General features: G+C 40.9%; 1 protein-coding gene across 5 annotated transcripts in view; it reads left to right on the top strand.

Moving 5' to 3' along the window:
• Nucleotides 1–17,951, top strand: part of KCNJ6 (potassium inwardly rectifying channel subfamily J member 6) — a 154,622-nt gene extending 136,671 nt beyond the window's left edge. For all 5 annotated transcript variants that reach the window (XM_090122595.1, XM_031612647.2, XM_090122585.1 and 2 more), the window contains one exon: nucleotides 17,544–17,951. In XM_090122595.1, coding sequence (XP_089978721.1) covers nucleotides 17,544–17,869 — 326 coding nt within the window. In that variant the 3' untranslated portion in view covers nucleotides 17,870–17,951. The remainder of the gene's footprint in view (nucleotides 1–17,543) is intronic.
• The last annotated feature ends 1,692 nt before the right edge of the window (nucleotides 17,952–19,643 follow it).

Here is a 19,643-nt window from a genome sequence, read left to right as displayed (position 1 = left end):
TTCACCTGAGCAGAATACCTCAAAATGCTGAATCATACAACTGTGCCATTCTGTCATCCAGATTTCCCAGTGCTGTCTCCCTTCACACAAGTCTTTTCTGACTGCTCTGGCAAGCAAAAGTCCTTTCGTAAGTAATTTTCCCAGGAAGAAAGCTTTTCCCAGGAAGAAGCGTTCCTTGTCGATCTCATTACTCTCTACCCAGGGAACTCATTTTTGTCCCATTCTCAGACTGATCCCTCTTGTTTCAGTGCCTGAAGACTTTATGCAACACCACTGGAATGCATCAGAAGTGGTCATTCCCATCCCTGCATCAAGGGAAACATGTCAGATGCCATGGGTGCTATTCTGCATTTGTATTAAAAAGACAAGGTCAAAAATGTTTGCCTTGCTCTTCAAATGAAAACTACTGAGTTTTAGGAACATATTCAGTCATTTCTGCAATCTATTCCCCGTTCTCTTGCTTTTGTTAAAACAGAAAATTTCCACTTCAACTATTCTTACTGGAGAAGGAAGTAGTCCACAGTTACTCTGTTCTCAAGTAATGAGTGTCTTGAAAATAAGCACATTTTTATTCTTGCTGTACAGATCAAATGACAGGTCCCATGCTTCTGTGCAGGGAAATGGACTTCCCAGAGGCAAGCACAGGCAAGCCTGGAGATACGAATCTCTCCTCACAAAAGAAACAGCAGGATGTTTAACAGAAAGGGACAGTGCACAAATTGGTTTCTCTGTGGCGTATTCTGCTGTCTGCATGACAAACACAAAAAGACTCACCTGATGTCCCTGTAGTTACACTCACTGAGCACACACAAGGCCTAGGCAGATGTACCAATTGATGTGCAGATCCTCTCTCCTCTCCTCTCCTCTCCTCTCCTCTCCTCTCCTCTCCTCTCCTCTCCTCTCCTCTCCTCTCCTCTCCTCTCCTCTCCTCTCCTCTCCTCTCCTCTCCTCTCCTCTCCTCTCCTCTCCTCTCCTCTCCTCCTCTTCCATTCCATTCCATTCCATTCCATTCATTTCTTCAACTAAAAATCAGCAACAGCAACTTTCGCCATCTATGAGATAAATAACCAGTCTGAAACAGAAGATATGATTGCCTTCTGACTCCCAGAATTATATCAGAATTAAGTTGCAGGAAGTTTTAAGCATGGCTAAATGATGGCACCAAGTTGTAACAGTAACCAAGTTGATTGCCTATTTGCTGTTGTTACTTTTTGTAGGTGTCCTGCTCAGGTCACTTTAGTGTGAACTTGTGTTCTGTCAGAACACTGAGGCAAACAGAGCAGCTTTGTGTATACAATCAGCCCCCATTTCAGCATCTCTCCCTGAGCTGGGGTCAGACAGACTTAAGAGAGAAGATTAAAACTGGCCAGCTAAAGTTGTTACTACTTCCTGCCGGACTCCTTTTTCTGACAAACATTGTCTCAGTTGGGGCTGTTTTAATGAACACCATCTTTCCCGCACCCACTGGTTTTCCCAAATCATTACAAAACCTTCCAAAAACCATGGGTTGAATCATGTAAGCACAGAGTTACTAAGTGGGTGCATTCCTGGATGTGGTAGATGGTTCAACACACAGCATTAACCTTTAGACTCTGTACAGTGGATGTGTGGGTGCTACCCCTGATCAGCATCACCTCCCAGATCCCAGATCTTAACCCTGTACGGCATGCATCAAGCACTGGCAGGTGCCAGAGTGCCAAGCGGGTATTTGCTGTTTTGTCAGCACAGCTAAGAGAAAGAGGGAAAGAGTTGAAAGGAATCATTTATCTGTTGCTGTTTTTCCTGCCTTCTTCCAAATACGCAGTCAAAGATGGCATGGACACACATTTAATCTACATTGGGTAGAGGAGGAGTAGCATGGCAAAATACTACTTGGAGGCTTCCAGCAGTCATGCAGTCCTGGAATTATCTGCTCTATCAGTAGCCTCGAAAATGTTTTTCTCTGTCTGTATACAGTCCCAAGGCAGTAGTCACTCCAAATTGGGTATATGATTACCTCTCTTGCCCCACTTTTTCCCCAGAAGCATTTGCTCCAGATGTACCAGGGCTCAAGGACAATCTCTTAAGGCTGACCCATAGCGTCCATCAGTTCCTTGCAACAGGGGAAAACCTCTAGCGACAGGAGGAGATTTCTGTAATGCTCTTTCACACCACTGAAGCAGTACAATGCAGCATTAACATGTTGAAGGATCTAGTCCATTAACTTTTAAAATTAGCTACCAAGGGAGATGGAAGCAGTTGTGAGAAAACAAGACATTTAAAGCTTCTTGCAAATCCAAACTGCCCTCCTCTAAATCATCATACCTCAGTAGTTATATTTGTAACTTTATCTCTTAAATATGATAATGTAAAAAGGCTGCAAAGTGAATTTTTCTGTGCAGATGCCATCTTAATCTTCATCTTTCTCCTGTTAGCAACAGAGCTGCAAGCTACAGCATTATTCAGGACTTGCGCAAAATCAGGGTTCTGATTATGCTCCTTCTTTTGAGATGCTGTTGCTAGTGCTCACAGCAATTTACTTCAAGATATAACAATAACCTAAACAGCAGGCCAGCCTGATCTGGCATGAATGTGGCACCATATGTAATAGAAATCAGTTGTCATATTGTTGCTAGGTATTGCAAAAGCTCGTGAAGCAGAATTATACCTGTTTGTGGCACTAAGGGATGTGGTTTAGTGACAGGAGTCACTAGGTCAGGTTGATGGTTAGACTTGATGGCCTTGAAGGTCTATTCCAACCTAGATGATTCCAGGATTCTATGATATGTGCAACTCAGGTCATGACATCCTCATTATCTTGGGATGGTTTCATTTGAATGAGCTTTTTTGTTGTCCTTGCCTATGTACTATGACAGGTTGATTCACAAATATTCCTGGTATTCAGCAGTCACATGAAAAACTGGAGAACGTTACCAAAGATCAGTGATCCTGAAGCACAGTGCCATTCCTATGGAGACTATTGAAATCATCTCCCTGTGGAGACTACTGAAATCATCTTCCACCTGGACTTAACTTCATTCCAAAAGCCAAAATGCAGCAAGAAGTTACTTTTGGTACAGACCTTCACCTTGGATTGGAAAGCCTGTAGAAATGGGACCACTGATTAGCACAGAGGCACATATTACAGCTAGAGCTGTCAGTTCACTAGGGGATTGCATCATATTCCTCTTTTTCATTCTCAGTTGGGAACAAGAACAAGATATTAATCAGCTTCTTCATCCCTCATGGACACACATCAGTACACAAACAACCTGGCCAAGTTCACAAAGGGATTTGTCAAATGAAAACCTAATCAAATTTTGAGGAATGCTCCATGAATTACAGGGCCTGAAATCTAGTCATAGAAGCAGCAACTGATTAGCTGTGCTTCTATCCCAGTACTGGCCTCTGAGAGTATCACAGGCTTTTTTTCATGCCTGATGAAATCAGAGCAACAATGTGTAAAGCCACAGTTCCAAATTATTTCAATTTTTCAATGGTTATAGGAACATTTACAAGATGGTTGGACCGCGTTCTGCTAACAGCTATCATTTACTTGGGGACTTTCTTGCAGCCAACTTGTGTAATACTACCCAATAAACTGTGCAGAAAAGGAATTATGAGTTGTGCTACAGCATTTCCACAAATTAGAAATGAAGTGAAACTTTCTGCACTACAAATGTTTTTATGGAGGGGTAGCAAGTATGGGAAGAGGGAGGAAATGCCATTAAACTTTTCTAAATGTGTTGAACACAAACACTTCCATGCCATGATGGCACAATGGCTTTTCACTCACTGCCAATTGATTTAATCCCATCGTAACAGACTTCAGTGTTCTGGGGTGGCTTGTCATGCCTTCTCACCAGATGATCTGAATAGCCTGATCTATACATCAATTCCCAGTTATTATCTTGTAACAATGTTTTAACTCCCCCAGTGCCTTTCTGATGTCTGCTAATTGTCTGCTCACTGCTCTCAGTTAAATTCTCCTCTCCTCCCCTCATACGACAGAAGTAATCTTCATTTGATGATAATCAACCTACCTCATTAAGCATTTCCAAGGATTTTCATGGCTCACACGTCAAGAAATTGTTATTCTGGGTATATGAGAACTGCAAAATCACTGAACTCAGTATCTCTATGCATCTCTGCACATCTGTATGTGTGAGTGCTTGAGTGTCACAGTCTCATGTTACCATAGCATCCGCAGGCAAAATCTCCATAATTCTGATGACAGTCAATATGTTTTAAAACATAATTAAAAGAAGGAGAGAATTCCAGTGCACAAAATAAAGGAAAAGGCTGAGGAACCAAAATTATGACTCTAGAATTCACATCCCTTGCCTGGATGCATCTCATCAGGCTTTTGTATCCAAAACAACCACCTCTTCAGTATTACCATCTATACCCTTCTCTGCTTAAAGCAAAGGGAAAAAATGATATAAGAAAAGATTCTGAGCTCTGTTGAGACTCTGAAAATGAGCAGAATTTTGCTTTGTGTTGAGATAACAGGATCAGAAAAAGAATGCTGTTCCAAAACAATTCTTCATGAAAACTGCATTGGTGCTTCAGCCGAAAAAACCCTCCCGGTTCACATCAAAGGACAGCAGACAGCTTGCATGCCCCCACATGGCTGTCAAAATGTATGTATTCTCACTACAGTAGTATTTCTTCACTATGCACCTTCCTGGAGGCCTTGGAGCAAGTCACTGCTCCCTGCCTCAGTTTCCTCATTTGTAAAACAAAAGCAATATTTTTTTCCATTCCTTTGAGACTTTCAGATAAAAGGTCAACGGAAATAATATCCAAATGCTACTACTTATTACTATTTTTGAGCCTCAGTAATTCATTCCCTGCTGAGCTTTTGGGTTGTAATGCAAATTGACTGGCATATTACATTTTTCACTTGTCTTATTGTATTTGCATTGGCCTGCATTTTCAGTAAAATCACAATAAAACATGATTTAAAAATTGATAGGAAACACAGGCAGCAAATCATCCCGGTTGTACCAAGCAAATAGCATCTAATGCTCTAAGCATATATGCACACAGCTTGTGCCTGTTCTGCAGTGACTTCTTCAGAAAATGTTTGGGTTTGAGCTTTTTGGGGTTCTGCCTAAGCTGACTTCAGATTCAACAGTCAGGAGCTTAGCATGAGGGGGTGATGAGCACCCACCCACATTAAGGGCCAGATCCACAGTGGTACTCAGAGGAGAGGCAAGAGAAAGGAGCCAAGGTGGCACTAGTAAAGTACCACTCATCCCAGGAGCAGGGCTTTGTTTCTTTTATCTCTCTTTTAAAAAATAAAGCTCTGTCTGCAATATGAAATGAAGACACTGTACTTCATTAGGCATCCAGGGAAAATGTTCATCATAGAGTGAGGGGAGAGAAGGACATGGCATAGGGTCTGATTAGACCCAGCATTCCTCCTATGCTTTCTTGAACTCCCTAACAAATGCCCCTTTTGCTAGCTTGCTTTATCTTCAAATTCTTGCATTTTTCTCCCAGGTTTTGTGATTCACATTTTTTAAAGGAAGCACAAGTGACTTTAACATCATCCCTGTGCTCCCCTAGTACCCAAGTCTGGTTCACTGCAAGTGTGAAGGAGAGAAGGGGTCAGTAAGTTTTCAAAGGGACTGTGCCAATTGCTATTTCTCTTTCCCATCCTGGAGGCTAAGCATTTCTTAGGTACTCAGTAGGAGCCCAGGGCTGATGGCTCACAAACAGGCATCTGCTTTGTTGCTTGGGACTTAGGAAGGATCCCATGAATGTCTGTAACTGGAGATGTGAGTCACGTCCGCAGTCTGGAACATCAGTGCCTTGGTGGAAGCTGTTCCTGATTTGAACTGCTTCTGACTGAGGCTGGAATATGGCTTTGTGTTTTCCACTTGCTGCAGCACACATTTTTTAAAGCTTCATGTTAAACACTCATACGAGACATCGGAGGTGGGGCTCTTTAGCCAGCAAGGCCCAGGCTACATTTTTTTTCCCTTTTGCCTCTGAAACTCAGAGCCTGTTCTAGCTTATTTTTTGAGAGGCATTATGAGAGTGAAGGATGTCCAGTTTCAGCCAAGCACTCATTATACAAACCATGTATCAGTGAAGTGCTCCAAATTAGCAGTGGTCTGGCAGCAGTAAAAAAAGCTGCAAGAAAGAGACTGTGTAATTGTGCTTGTCATGAAGAAGAATATAGTCTGCAGCTGGTGCACAGAAATGCCTCAAATCTATATGGGAGTCAGAAGAAAATCGAGTAGGCTGCTAACTTCTAGCTCAACTAGAAGTTAGCAAGATTCCTCCTCCAACTACTAGATTCCTGCCACAAACACACACCATCCTGCTGGTACGTCAGCTGCCTGCCTGCCCAAACATTTCAAAAAGACCTTCTGCAATAACCTCTTAACAACATCTTCCAGGCGTTGCTTGTTTTTCTTCATTTAGATATATGCATACAACATAATCCTTGTGAGCTATCTCTTCTGGTAAGAGAGTGCCACCTCATGACTGCTAGAGAGGAATGAAACAATCCACAGAGGTAAAGCAGAAAGCATTCACGTGCCCATGGTCAGGGAGGGCTGCAATAGCCCATCCTCTCCATTCCTATCAGCTTTCACACAGCACCACAGCATCCTGAGACAAGTACTCCTTTGCCAAAGATGTTCTTTGCTACCATTGTTCTCACAGAAAAAGCTTAGCATCTTTGCTCAAGACCAAGCCTAACCTCAACGTTAGACAAAAATTAATTCCTCAGTAGAACCATATGAAATTATGCAGGCCATTAGACAAGGTGTTTCAAAAGCCTGTTCACTGTACTTGATACTCCCCTCCAGGATCTTAGGTACCTCTCCTCTGGGAACTGCACAATTTTGGGTGCAAACATAACCTTCTCCTTTCTTGCTCAGACAGCTTACCCCATTCCTACCCATCTCTTCTCAAGCCCAGTAATTTTTCTGTGCTAATACAACTAACATTTCTCACCAGCTTAGGTAAATATTCTTTAGACTATGGAGAATTTTTGTGGCGGTAGGAAGTCCTAAGGATTCTTCGTTCCTTCCATAAATGAAGTATGAAAGTAAAAGAAACTAAATTTTTCATGCTCCATCATTAGCTTGAAATATTTGCCCCAAAATCAGGCACAGCACATGGATTGATCTGTCTACGCCTCACTCAGAGACAGTTAGTTTAAATATTTAAAACACATGAACAGGGAATGGAGCAAAATACCCTTTTGCTGGGTTCTGCTTTTTTTAAAATCCTTTTAAATGAATTCGGGCACTGAGGAAAGTGCTAGATTGAAAACCCTAGAGCCTGAAATGTATGGTTTCTGCTTTTTTTCCCCAGAATACAAGTATCAGGAGAGTAGTACCAAAGCTTCCCTAAAATCCAAGTTTTACTGCTGCTATCCTCCTTTATTGGACTCAGTGCTAAATTCTAGGCAGTAATTAAAGATCTGATTCAGCTCCATCCTTGCCACCTCAAACAAAGCCAAAGTCAATTAAAACCAAATGAAATATTAATTTTTCTAAAACGATTATTGATCTTCTAGCAGGTACATTAATAGCACCTATTACAAGACAGGATGCCACACTGCTAAAATATGAATACAGGTTTTGACATAACTTGAATATTAAACAGTGCTTCAGAAGTGAAAGATTTTGCATCTCATTCCCTAAGGCAACCAGTTTTTGCTTGGGACTGAATTTCAAAATATGCTGCTAAAGTTGACAGATATCCGACATTATTAACCTGAAAGCATCAACTTATCTTAAGTCTCATCCTATGAACTGAAGAAAAAATAGAAAAAAATCAAAACGCACTTCAGATTCAGTGGGAGGATTTTAACAGCTCAGATGATTTTCTTCGCATAACAGCCAGAAGGGCAAAGAACAGCAAAAGTTCATCAAAAACCTGGGCTGCTTTCAGTCAGGGGTTGGTTGGTTCCTTTGTTACGATAATGTAACAACTGAATCCATACAACTAATTTAAACTTTAATTTAAAAGTATCATTATGATAGGTTAATTTTTAACGTTAATTTAATTAACAATTTCCCTTTAAAAGATTTTTATAAAGGAGATAACCTGTCCTAAATAATAGCACTAACAATTATTTAATTGCTTTAACTCTCTCCCATAGTGTAAATGAAAGGAATGAAGGTCCATATTAACAAAACTAACTTGGGTGTTTCTCCTCTTCCTCCTGAAGCAGACATATTAGCTCATTAGTTGCTTGCTTGCTTACTGTAAGAACGAGAAAGCAATTGTGCTGTTATTAACCAGAGTACAGGGCTGGACCTTTTCAACTCTCTGTTCCTCACATCCCCATTCCCATCTGGCTTTCTCAAATGGTACATGTGACAGTTCCAGTGGTGCTGTCAAAAGCCAGCGCTTTCTTCTGAAAGCCACTGAGCACTTCTGAATCTGTACAAGTCCTCTTGGGACTCTTTCTGGTAAAATATAAATCGAAATTACCATCCCTGAAACTGAGATATTTTTAGGAAATTGATTTCTTCAAGCTGTCTCTGCTAAAAGAAAGTACCACCTACCCATGTTTAGTTTAGCTTATTTTCCAGCCCACCTAAAAGGATGCACTGTTACAAAACCACCCAGTCAATCCTACCAGAAAATTTTGTTGCTTACCAAAAATCCAAGAAATTTTGGATAGAACATTATTTATTTCTTCCTTTTCTTTTTTTAATGCTGCATTTACAGACATCACATCTCACCAGCATCTGCCTGGCAGAAACAAGTGCTTTACCCCAACCTTCTTTCATCTCCTCCTCCTGCTTCACAACAGCTAAACCAGGCTTCAGCAATGCTATTAGCCACCAATCTAGAAAGAGCCACCAAATACTTTGTGGGTGACTCATATTTTGCTGTCAAAAAGCTAGTGATCTTTCTTGTTTCCTACATTTTACAGCATGCCAAGCTGCGTGCTCACACTGTTTTGTCTGTAATCCTGTGTTCAGAAACATTTCCCCTGTAAAATGTGACATTTTTATAAAAAGCTCTAAGTCACTAATCTTTACCACAGAGCAAAGAGTGGATGTTCTATTCTTTTTTAAGTACCATTCTAAGAAGAGAAACAAAAAACATCCAGACATGTAAACTGAAATTATGTTTAAGAAGTCTGTGTTGCAAGAGGTGAGAAAGTTCACTTGCATTTTAACAGAATTCTTGTCTTGCAGGCATGACAGCACAAATGTGCAGCAGGTATATATGTGCAGCAGCCATTATAAAAATGCTGTTTTAACAAAAATCATCATTCTTGCTGTAGGTTTTTGTTGTTGTTGTTGTTGTTGTTGTTGTTATTTTTCCCAGCCATCCCTCAGCATAATGGTGATGTGGGATTTCAGCAATGTCCAAACATGTCTTGGTTTGTTCTTAGTCCCAGTTACTACTGTGTGCTAAATATACATTCCTTGAGGGTGTTTCATAGGTTATGCATTGTTTAGCATAGAGCCAATACAGCAGAGAGCTATATTTTTCCACAAAGTGTTGCCTCCCTGTTTATATGTCTTAAAGGATGTCACATTGAAAGAGCTCTGACATAAACAATGCTTTTCCAACTTTCTGAGATCAATGCATAAGGATCCACATTCTCAGCAGACAGCCTACAGAACATCCAGCTCTGCCCAATTCCACCCCCAGTCACTGGCCCAGGATGCTTGCTTCAAGTGTGTCTGTAAAGGATGCTTGCAGCATTAGCCTGAATGTTCTCGAGAACAAGCAGATTTTATGAAATTGCACATAAAAGCTAGAATTTTCAAAACTGGGTGGGGTTTTAACAAATTTTAGATTTTGAAGAGTTAGAAGATGCATTTTTACTTTCTTTCCTGGGATTCATATCCATCCCATTTCCATCTTCTACCTCCCCAACAAGGTGTGGAGAGAAAGGAACCAGATGTTGAGGAGGTGATCTCATTCAGCTTTCGAGTATTTCCAGAACAGTGAGGAACCTTAGCTAGTCTACCTCTTTGTTCCCCAAGATGAGTAATGCAACAGTTCAGGCAGTGGCTTCTTCAGTTTTCTGTTATCCAAATCTAGCTCGTCCTACAGAGCCCTTCAACAGGTGAGAACAGGGGACTCAGAGTTCTTAGAAGAAGAGAGGCTCTCTTTTGTTTCTTCCACACTGAGGCCATGCTGCAGGTAACGAGCTGTGGCATGGTATCGCAACATGCTGGTGGGATGATGCTTGATTGGGATCTCCTCTCTCATAGAATCATAGACCGTTTTCAATTGGTAGGGATCTCAAAGCCCACCCAGCCCCAACCCCTGTTGTGGGCAGGGCTGCCCCCCGCAGCTCAGACTGCCCAGGGCCCCATCCAACCTGGCCATGAGCGCCTCCAGAGATCGAGCATCTTCACAGGAAAGGTGCTCCAGCCCTCTTATCATTTTTGTGGCACTCCTCTGGACTCAATATCTCTACATTTCCTTGTGCTGGGAGCCACAGGACTGGACTCAGTACTCCAGATGGGCTTCATGAAGGCAGAGCAGAAGAGAGAACTCTGAGACCCACCTCTGTCATGTGTTTCTCCCTATGGTCAGATGCTGCATTGTTTGATATACTGAATTTCCCAGATTTAGTCAGCAGAAAAAATGCAATCATCGTCCATTTGAAAAGGCACAGCTGAAAAAATGATTTAAATTCATACACATCAGGAAGCTTGATTTGCTGGGCATGGCCTGAATATAAAGCTAAATGAAGGTTAAATATTGGCTGAATAGTAATTGTACTGTGTCTCTGAGATGCTGTTTATTGAGAATGTATACGGGTACTGTAGCTAAAAATGGCAGCACATTTGGAGATTGACTGGGATAAGCTTTTCTACCTTCCTCAGACTAAGCTACATGTAAGCAGAAAGCAAAGAATTAGATACAAAATATTCAGTGAAGTAAATTTTATGTACTCATTGATCCTTGTGGGTCCCTTCCAAATCAAGACATCCTATGATTTTATAATTCTTGAAAGGAAAATGTTAACTAAGTTAAACATTTCTAATGGAAATTTCAGATATTGAAATCCCCCACAGGGGGGAAAAAATGTGCATTTTTCTAATATTTTGAAAAAGACTAAAATATGATCATCTTACACTAATTCGTGTTCTATTAATACATCAATTTTGGAAAAGTCAGAATGAAAGCAGGATGCTTTGACTGATCCAAGATGAAATGCGTATAGAATTTAAAATAAAGGAATCTCTCTTTATAGCACACTGCCAGTATTTAATAAACACAGGAGCAGTGTTCAAGCACAAGCACAGAAAATGACTGTGCCATATCACAGTTTAAGAGATTAGGTGCACATTCATCTAATTACCTCAATATTAGTACCATCATCAAGGTGTTTAAGCAAAATTCACCCACTTTCTGACCTGCGCGCAAGGTAAGGTGTGAAAGTTGGCTCTGATGCTGTGAATCAGAATCTCCTTTTTCTTCATAACTCCTAGAGCAATAGTTTCATCATGGGTGCTGTTATAGAGGTTAAAAAAGTTAATCTCAAGGAGTAGAGAATTTTATAATGTTTGTGTTTGGTCTTAAAAGGTTCTTGTACAAATGAACTTTTAGACGAAGTAAATTGAAATCTCTACAGTAATACTCAGAAGAGTATGTTACAACTAAACAGAGGTTGAAGGTAGTGTGCTAGGAACATCCCACACACACCTGGAAGTCTCAGCTCCCAGCTGAGACTTTGTACAAAATTCACTACTCACATAAAGGAGCAAAATTCTCCTCACCCCAGAAATGGGGACACCCCACTGTATTCTGTGGATGCTCCACTCCTCTATTGCTGAGATCTCACTCCGAGCTGAACCATGATGCAAACTTGCCATGCAAAGTCTGAATCTGGTTCAATCTTGTGCAGCAGGAAGTCTGCCTCAGAGGAAATCCCCATTAAATTGGACCTTACAATCCATTTGACATTGTAGCCAAGAAGATGCAGTCAAAAATTGGCTGCAATAATTGCAACTTCCCCCATTTCATTTAATCACATATCTTACAAGACATTTTTTATCACAGGAGCAGAATTTGAAAATAAAATGTTCTGTTGTCATGAAAACTACCCCAAATAGCACAAAAGCTGAGGGAGGCTGTTCCCATGGGTATTCTGCAGTAGGCTGACCTAGAGCTGAATACCGCAGTTTTTCAGACCAAACATGTATTTGACTCTATGATTCTTATTCCCCTAAAATTCTGACAGTGTTTTATTTTTGATTACTCCCATCACAAAGTAAAATAATATATGGCAAGTGTACGTGACACAACATATCATTGTGTAAGTGATCATGAAATCTTAAATTAAGAGTGCTGTGAGGAAAGGCACCAAGTCACTCTGAGTTACCACACTGAATCTTTATACCACTGCGAGACAGTGGCAAGCATAAGCCTAAACAGCAGCAGACAGCACGAACAGTCTGTAACCTCAAAATAACTGCACAGGGCAACTTTACAAGAGTAATGAATGTGGAGGTGTCATCAGTTTTGTTATTAACTCTAGGCAGTCAAAGGTGGGGTTGTAACCTTACCCTCATATCAGCAACAGCTTGAGGGAATTATTTTGTCATTTTCATAGACTGCACTTGCAAATAACAAGCTTGATAAAACCTCACATTCTAGCTGCAAGCAAAATCACTGATGGAATGCACAGAAACAGAGCTGGTCCATAGAATCATAGAATCACCAAGGTTGGAAAAGTCCTCTAAGATCATCCAGTCCAACCATCCACCTATCAGCAATGCTTCCCACTAAACCATGTCCCTCAGTGCAATGTTTAAACGTTTCTTCACCTTCTGGGACAGCGACTCCACCTCTCCCTGGGCAGCCTGTTCCAGAGCCTGACCATTCTCTCAGAGAAAAAGTATCTACCTCAGCCTTCTCTCGTAGGTTGTCTGGAGAGGAACATCTGTCAGGAGCCAGAACATGGTCCCAACTTCTTGTCAAAGCCATCTGGATGTAATGCCGTGGTTGTGAGCAAGCCCTTTACAGCCTAACTCAGTAATGCCCCCTCTCTGGAAGAACTCAAGGCCAGGAGGCCAGGCTGGATGGGCTTTGAGCAACCTGGTCTAGAGGGAGATATCCCTGCCTATAGCAAAGGGTTGGAAATGGATGATCTTAAAGGTCCTTTCCAACGCAAACCATTCTATGATTCTATGATTCTATAAATATATATAAATATACAGCATCCTCACCCTGGCACAGATACCTTGTGGCCACAGCTGTGTGTCAATTTTAAGGTGGACAGAAAGTTGCTTAGCAGGCTGCCTTCTGCTCACAAGACACTCTTCACTTTGCAGTGCAGCTCAAGGCTTTGTGCTGTTCAGCTCCTCACCTGTTGAATAAGAATAATAAGCATTTAGGGAATAAATGAAATGTTTGGTGAACTGGCTGTATGGTAATGGGATTACCCAAAATAGTAACTAATGTCTGATTTCAGATATGTGGAACTAATCCCAGCACTGTCAGCAGGATCTTTTTGTTCCTGTTAAAGCAAAACTGTGAAAATGCTGCAGTGTTAGCTTGTATACTTTAAAAAAAAAAAAAAAAAAAAAACCCTCCTTCACCAAAACCCATAATTTATTTTGCCTTCTATAATGTAAAAAGGACCAAAATTCCATTGTGACACTCTGCATAGTTCTGACCCATGAAATGGGAAAAGAGAGCATGGGAATGGTATCCACAACAGTGCAATTCTTTCAGGAGAAAATGGCAATTTTTATGTCTGTGTCTACAGCTCACCTGGTTCTAACTGCACATTAAGCATAATTTAATAATAATCATCATAATAATGTAATATGGCTATTAATTTTACTTCAGAGGTAATTTGCCTGACAACACTCAGTTATGATGCTGCAGCCTGTGTAAACATAAAATAAACGGACCAAAACACTGCTATTAAGTAAGACCTGAGAGAAAGCTACAACACATACAAGGGCCAATTATTTGAGTTTAGAGGAGTGAGACAGCCAAGGGGAACCATCAGAGGTCTCATATGCTCACAGTGTGTTGAAAGTCCAGCGTGCAGCTAGGTGAACAGGTGCAAAATAAAGCCCACAGCGGTGCAACCTAATCCTGCTTCTGCATTTCTACCATACCAGGGAGCAGAGACAGATGGAGCAGGAGGCTGTGGAGCTGCCTCATAAGGATTTGCAGGGGCTGGCAGCTGCCCCATGCAGTTGAGATTGTCCTTCGGTCACCATCAGACACCCTGGCTTCACTTGACACCCCTCAGACATGGGGACTTAGCAGGGCCTGAGCATCCAGTCTCAAGGTCTTCACTGGTTTGCAATCCTCCTGCTTGAACAGACCACTCCTCCCAGTTAGAGTTTTAATTAATCTAAAATGAATTATTTGGGTCTCCTAATTTTCGTGCTAATTTTGAAGAAGTCCAATTAATGCTGAGCTAAGAAGCTCCAAAATCTCCCCATCCAGTTTTCATCTTCCCGGAAGGGATCCAGTTGAAGTGAAACAGTAGTCAAAATGTCAAACCACAGTTATTTTTAAAGCCATTGTACACCAGATCTCTGGCTACATATAAACCACATGCTTACTGAATAAACCACGCAGTACTTGTAAAACTAAAGTCTTAAACACCCTCACGCAAGATGTTGCCTCATCTACAAACTCCAGAGTTTAGAGCAAATCATAAGAGTCACATTTCTTTTTTAGCAAAGTTTAAAATGATGACATAAAATGAAAATGTGTGTATTAGATAATATACGATAAAGGGACAAGTTTCAGGAACCCTGGGCCAGCACAGACACAAGCTGGTAAACCCATGCAATGTAGTCTCTCAGAAAGATCTTTGTTCTGCCTCCAGATGCATGCAGGTTCACTGGCAATCACTTCAAGGGTCTCTGCAACTGTGGCACATTTTGTTCTGGAATAACTGTGGTCCATTTAGAGACTTTTTTTTTTGTATTAGCAATCTAAGCTTTTTAAGCCTTTCACATACACCCCTTGATAGATTTAGTCTTTTTTTGATTTGAACTTGTTTGTTTCAAAAATCCTGACTTTTTCATTCTAGCTCTGAAATTATTTTGTCTGGCTATGGAAAATGAACAGGTATTAAATCACTGTGGGAATGGGAAACTAAATTAAAATGCAGAGATGGATCAAAATTTCAAATTCAGCTAGATTTTAATGAACTGTAACTCAAGCATATTTTGATTAATCTTCTTGACTTCTGCAGAAAATTGCTCCCTTCTTCTCCAGTGGTCAAATTAATGTTTCCTAAGCAAAACAGCAGGAACAGTATGTACTTGGTTAGAATGAAGGAAGGTAATATTGTTTTGAAGGCACTTTGGTATTTTTTAATTTAATCTTATTGCCTTTTAAATGAAAACTCCAGATTTTCTGTTCATTTTAAAGTTAAATTTCTCCAGCAAAGGAATTAGAAACACATGAATGTCAGGAATGACACACTCATTCAGAACAACCCATCCAGGTGTAACTGGTCTCATCATGCCAAAGGATCTGGTGAGAAACCAGACCAGAGATGGATCTGAGACAAAAGGAATACATCAGTACTGGTTGCTCCCAGCCCTCCCTGCATCCAGTCTGGTGATGCCACCATCTCTGAGGCAGGGAGGTCCTATCAAACATGCATCCATTCCAGAATTCTGCACAGGGACATTATTAGTGGGCATGGTAATGATGGGTTGATGGTTGGACTAGATGACCTTAGAGGTCTTTTCCAACTTTAACAATTCTATGAAAGGAAATGGTGCTTTGGGAAGGTGCTGCACATCTAGTACATTTATGTCTTGTATAGTGCACTGTGAGCTGTCAATTTCCTCATTTTGTGTGGAAGATGATCTCCTTTAGACTAAAAATCATACAGGAAATCTCGCAATGCATAATTTTGTCATACATCATCTGATGTCCTTCCTTCCTTCACACCTGTGAAATGAACAGTAAAACGGTAAGACCTTTATATTTCTGTTTGTGCGTTATTTGAGAAGTGAAATGCAAACATGACCTGTGCTGCAAAACCAAGAGAAACAAAGGCCTGAGTAGCCCAGTCAGGGAAAGAGAAGTTAAGATTGGTAAGCATAGCAGAAGTATGTTCACTTTTCTAGCAAGTAGAAAAAGTTAGGCAGATTTCATGCTAAAGCTTCAGTCACTCCTGAGTGTCTGCGATGTGGAGAGAAGTACTGGAGAAGTACCACAGCGTGGGAAAAGCCAGCAAATAATTTTGTAAACATAACGGTATAAATGCAAAAGTTTGAGTACCAAGAACAGCAGCTTTCACCCGTCAGGAATGAGTTACCTGAGTTTGAAGAAAAGGTTCAAGAGGATGAGGGGAGAATTATCAAGAGTAATTAGTACAGTCCTGAAAAAGACCAAACATTAAGCTATCCACATTTGCTCTTCCTGAAACTCTCCTTGTAAATTCATTTGGTAGAGAAATAATGTTTATTTATATAGAATGTCATTTGCACCCACAAAATGAAAGATTTTGTTGTTTTTTACCTTCTAAACACCTGATGTATGGGAGACTTATCCAGAGGTTATATTATCAGTATTTAATAAGTATTTGACATACAGTATTTACCTGAGGTTTGCTTAGGAACACATAGCTAATAATTTACAAATAACTAAAGGAAAGCCATCACATCCTCCATGTAAACACATTTTGTTGAGAATATGCATTTGCTTCACAAATTCCTTTCTCCTGACCTTTTTTCCTAGTCTGCTGACTTTCCCCCTCCATTACTGAGCAACAATATTTTATTGTTGTACTTCCCTGAGTTGTCTGCTACAGATGGGACATGTTCTCCAAGTTACAGCTCCCCACCACGTCCAGATTTTTTTTCAGCCAGAAGAGCTGAATTAGACCTTGAACTCAGAATAGCTGCCTATCTTCATGTCTTTTAATGCAATCTAGTACCTTACAGATTTGTTGCACTACAGCAGTTGCCAGAGTGATGTTCAGCAGTGCTGTGAAAGGAAGGTAACAAAGAAAATAGCCCCACTAATCTAAATTCCACCCCACATACTATTGCAACACCCCCCTGGAACTTTGCTGATGTTTGCACATTGACCACCAGCCCAAATGTCAAAGCAGCGTAATTAAAAGGTTGCTCCAACCCCTCAGGAAACCAAGTCAACCTGTGGACCACAGGATCAGGACTTAGCTCCAACAGAGAATAGGTTTTACTGAAACTCCTCAGCCTTGGCAACTGCTGAGTGTGGTGGTGTGGGTTTGTTACACAAGTCATCTGTCAGGGAACAAAAAGATGACAAAAGGAAGCCATACACATTCTCAACAAGCAGTCTGAGATTTAGCAGTGGGCGAGTCATTCACTGATTAAATACAGGAAGAAGAACTGCATTTAATAAAGAATATTAAGACTTTGGTCGCAGATGTACTGCTATTATACATGCACATAGAAGAAGGCTACACACCATAAAATTGCTTTCTAAGCTCAACCCCACATGAGATAAAGCCTATTACTTTTCTGGCATGCGTCATTTTACATACACTTCTCTGCCTATTTGAAAAAATAATTAAGATTTTGGGAAAGCAGTGGGTCATTATAACAGCACTTCTTCCTTCTCTGTTACAGGAATGACATGCCAAGCTCGAAGTTCATATGTTACAAGTGAGATCCTATGGGGTTATCGTTTCACCCCTGTCCTCACTCTGGAGGATGGATTTTATGAAGTTGACTACAATAGTTTTCATGAAACATACGAGACCAACACCCCAGTTTACAGTGCCAAAGAGCTGGCAGAGATGGCCAGCCGAGCAGAACTGCCCCTGACTTGGTCTGTTTCCAGCAAGCTGGACCAGCATGCTGAGCTGGAAACTGAAGAGGAAGAGAAAAATCAAGAAGACCAAAATGAAAGAAATGGTGATGTGGCAAACCTAGAGAATGAGTCCAAAGTGTAGAACCAGAGGTGTAAGGGCCACATGACCTTCTTTATCTTTTCCCTTTATGTTCCCCTTTTATTTCTTCCACATGTTTTTATTTTTCTTTCTTGTCATTATTAATTCTGGGAAAATAAATAGTTCAGATGTGAAATATCTACCTGCCCAGTTCAAACTCAAGAGTTTCACAGACTAAGTTAAGATGTAGGTTAAAGCTGCAATACCCATTACTTTCACTGGAATCTCCATCCCCACCCTGGTAACGACTGCTGGCTTCCTCTGCACTTCTCTGAGTTCAGACCTCCAGGTTTCCTCAAAGTAACAAAAAAACCACCAGAATATAAACAAGGTAAATAAAAAGGAAAGACTAATTGATGTTCATCAAAGCAATGGGCCTTGGCTCCAGGTTTTTTTTATGCATTTCAGGACAGCTTTGCAAACTGGATGACAAGCCTCTGTAAAACGGGCCTTGCAGCTTTAAGAGGATGGTGAGCAGAGGGATCTGCACCCCAACATGATACTGTACATATGCCTTATGTAATTACTTTCTCTTTACATTTAGTAATAAACAACGCATGTACAAAAGTACTGTAGTAAAGAACTTCTAAATAATGTACATAGATGTGTAATTAATATAGGATTAGAAAACGAGTTCTAGAAATACAATGGGATGCAAAAACAAGCTACCCCTTGAGTAAGCACTTCTCTTCTAATATCCGGAGTGTCATATTGATTCCCCCCCTATATCTATGGCTCTTTTAGTGCATGACATCTTCTTCAGTGTACCAGACTGGCAGCTATTTTAGAGTACCTCACTGTTTCCCAAACAGGTCATTTTATTGACTCTAAAAAGCCATAAGTCTGGGAGAGGGCAGGGTAGAAAAAAATTGTAACATACTTACTGATATACTGTGAAAATGTTTACAAATAAGGCAAATCATTCCTGGGTATTTTCTCAGCAGTTCGACCTAAATTTAGACTGTGGCAAACAAGAATTTCCTGCGTACTCCTAATCTAGCAAGCATGTTTCATGCAGAGGTATCAGCCTTTATGTGCAATATCTAGGGGAACATCTCCCTTCTCCCCACTCAAACCGTGGGATTTCAATTAAGCGGTTTGATGCACGAACGGCACAGGCCACTGGAAACCGAGTGGGCCTGTCGCATGCAGATGGCAGCTACCCAGCCAGGAAGGAAACAGCTGAAGCTGCATTGGAAGAATTTCACTCGCCAGCAGCACCGGTGCTTAGTGGGTCCCAAAAAATCACAAAATCTTTGGGTGACAGGCTTCAACAGGGCTTCTCAGCAAAACACATGGATCCTGCGCCCGTGCTCAGGAGAGCGGGGGTTCCTACATCAGCTCCTTGGCTGCCATAAACCACTGTAAATCCTGTACACCCCAACTTCAGAATTGACAGGACAAAGACAGCTTGCATAGCTCACACTGCAATGTCTGCATCCAGAGCAGAGCCGACCCACTCCGTGTGTGGGTCATGCCAGGCCTGCGTGTGCTAAGTGCCACCTGCTCAACGCAGGTCATGTTGATATCAGTTGGCTTTCTCCAGGCCCATCCACAACTACATTTTTGTCAGTGAAGGAAAAGGAAGCTGCAGCCTTAATTTGTTGTTTGTTTTTTTTTTTTTTTTTTTTTTAGTTTTATACCTGCCTATTCTGGAAAGAAGGAACATATTGAAGGGAGTTCAAAGCATCTTTTGTACAGAAACATTTACACTAAAATGGAAAGAAAATTAAAAAAAAAAAAAAAAAACTCAGGAGAAACTCAGTGGGCAGGTGGA

This window comes from Phasianus colchicus, chromosome 1 (genome assembly GCF_987193195.1).
Source record: "Phasianus colchicus chromosome 1, bPhaCol1.hap1.1, whole genome shotgun sequence".
NCBI classification, from domain to species: domain Eukaryota; kingdom Metazoa; phylum Chordata; class Aves; order Galliformes; family Phasianidae; genus Phasianus; species Phasianus colchicus.
This window is presented reverse-complemented; position numbering and strand designations above follow the sequence as displayed.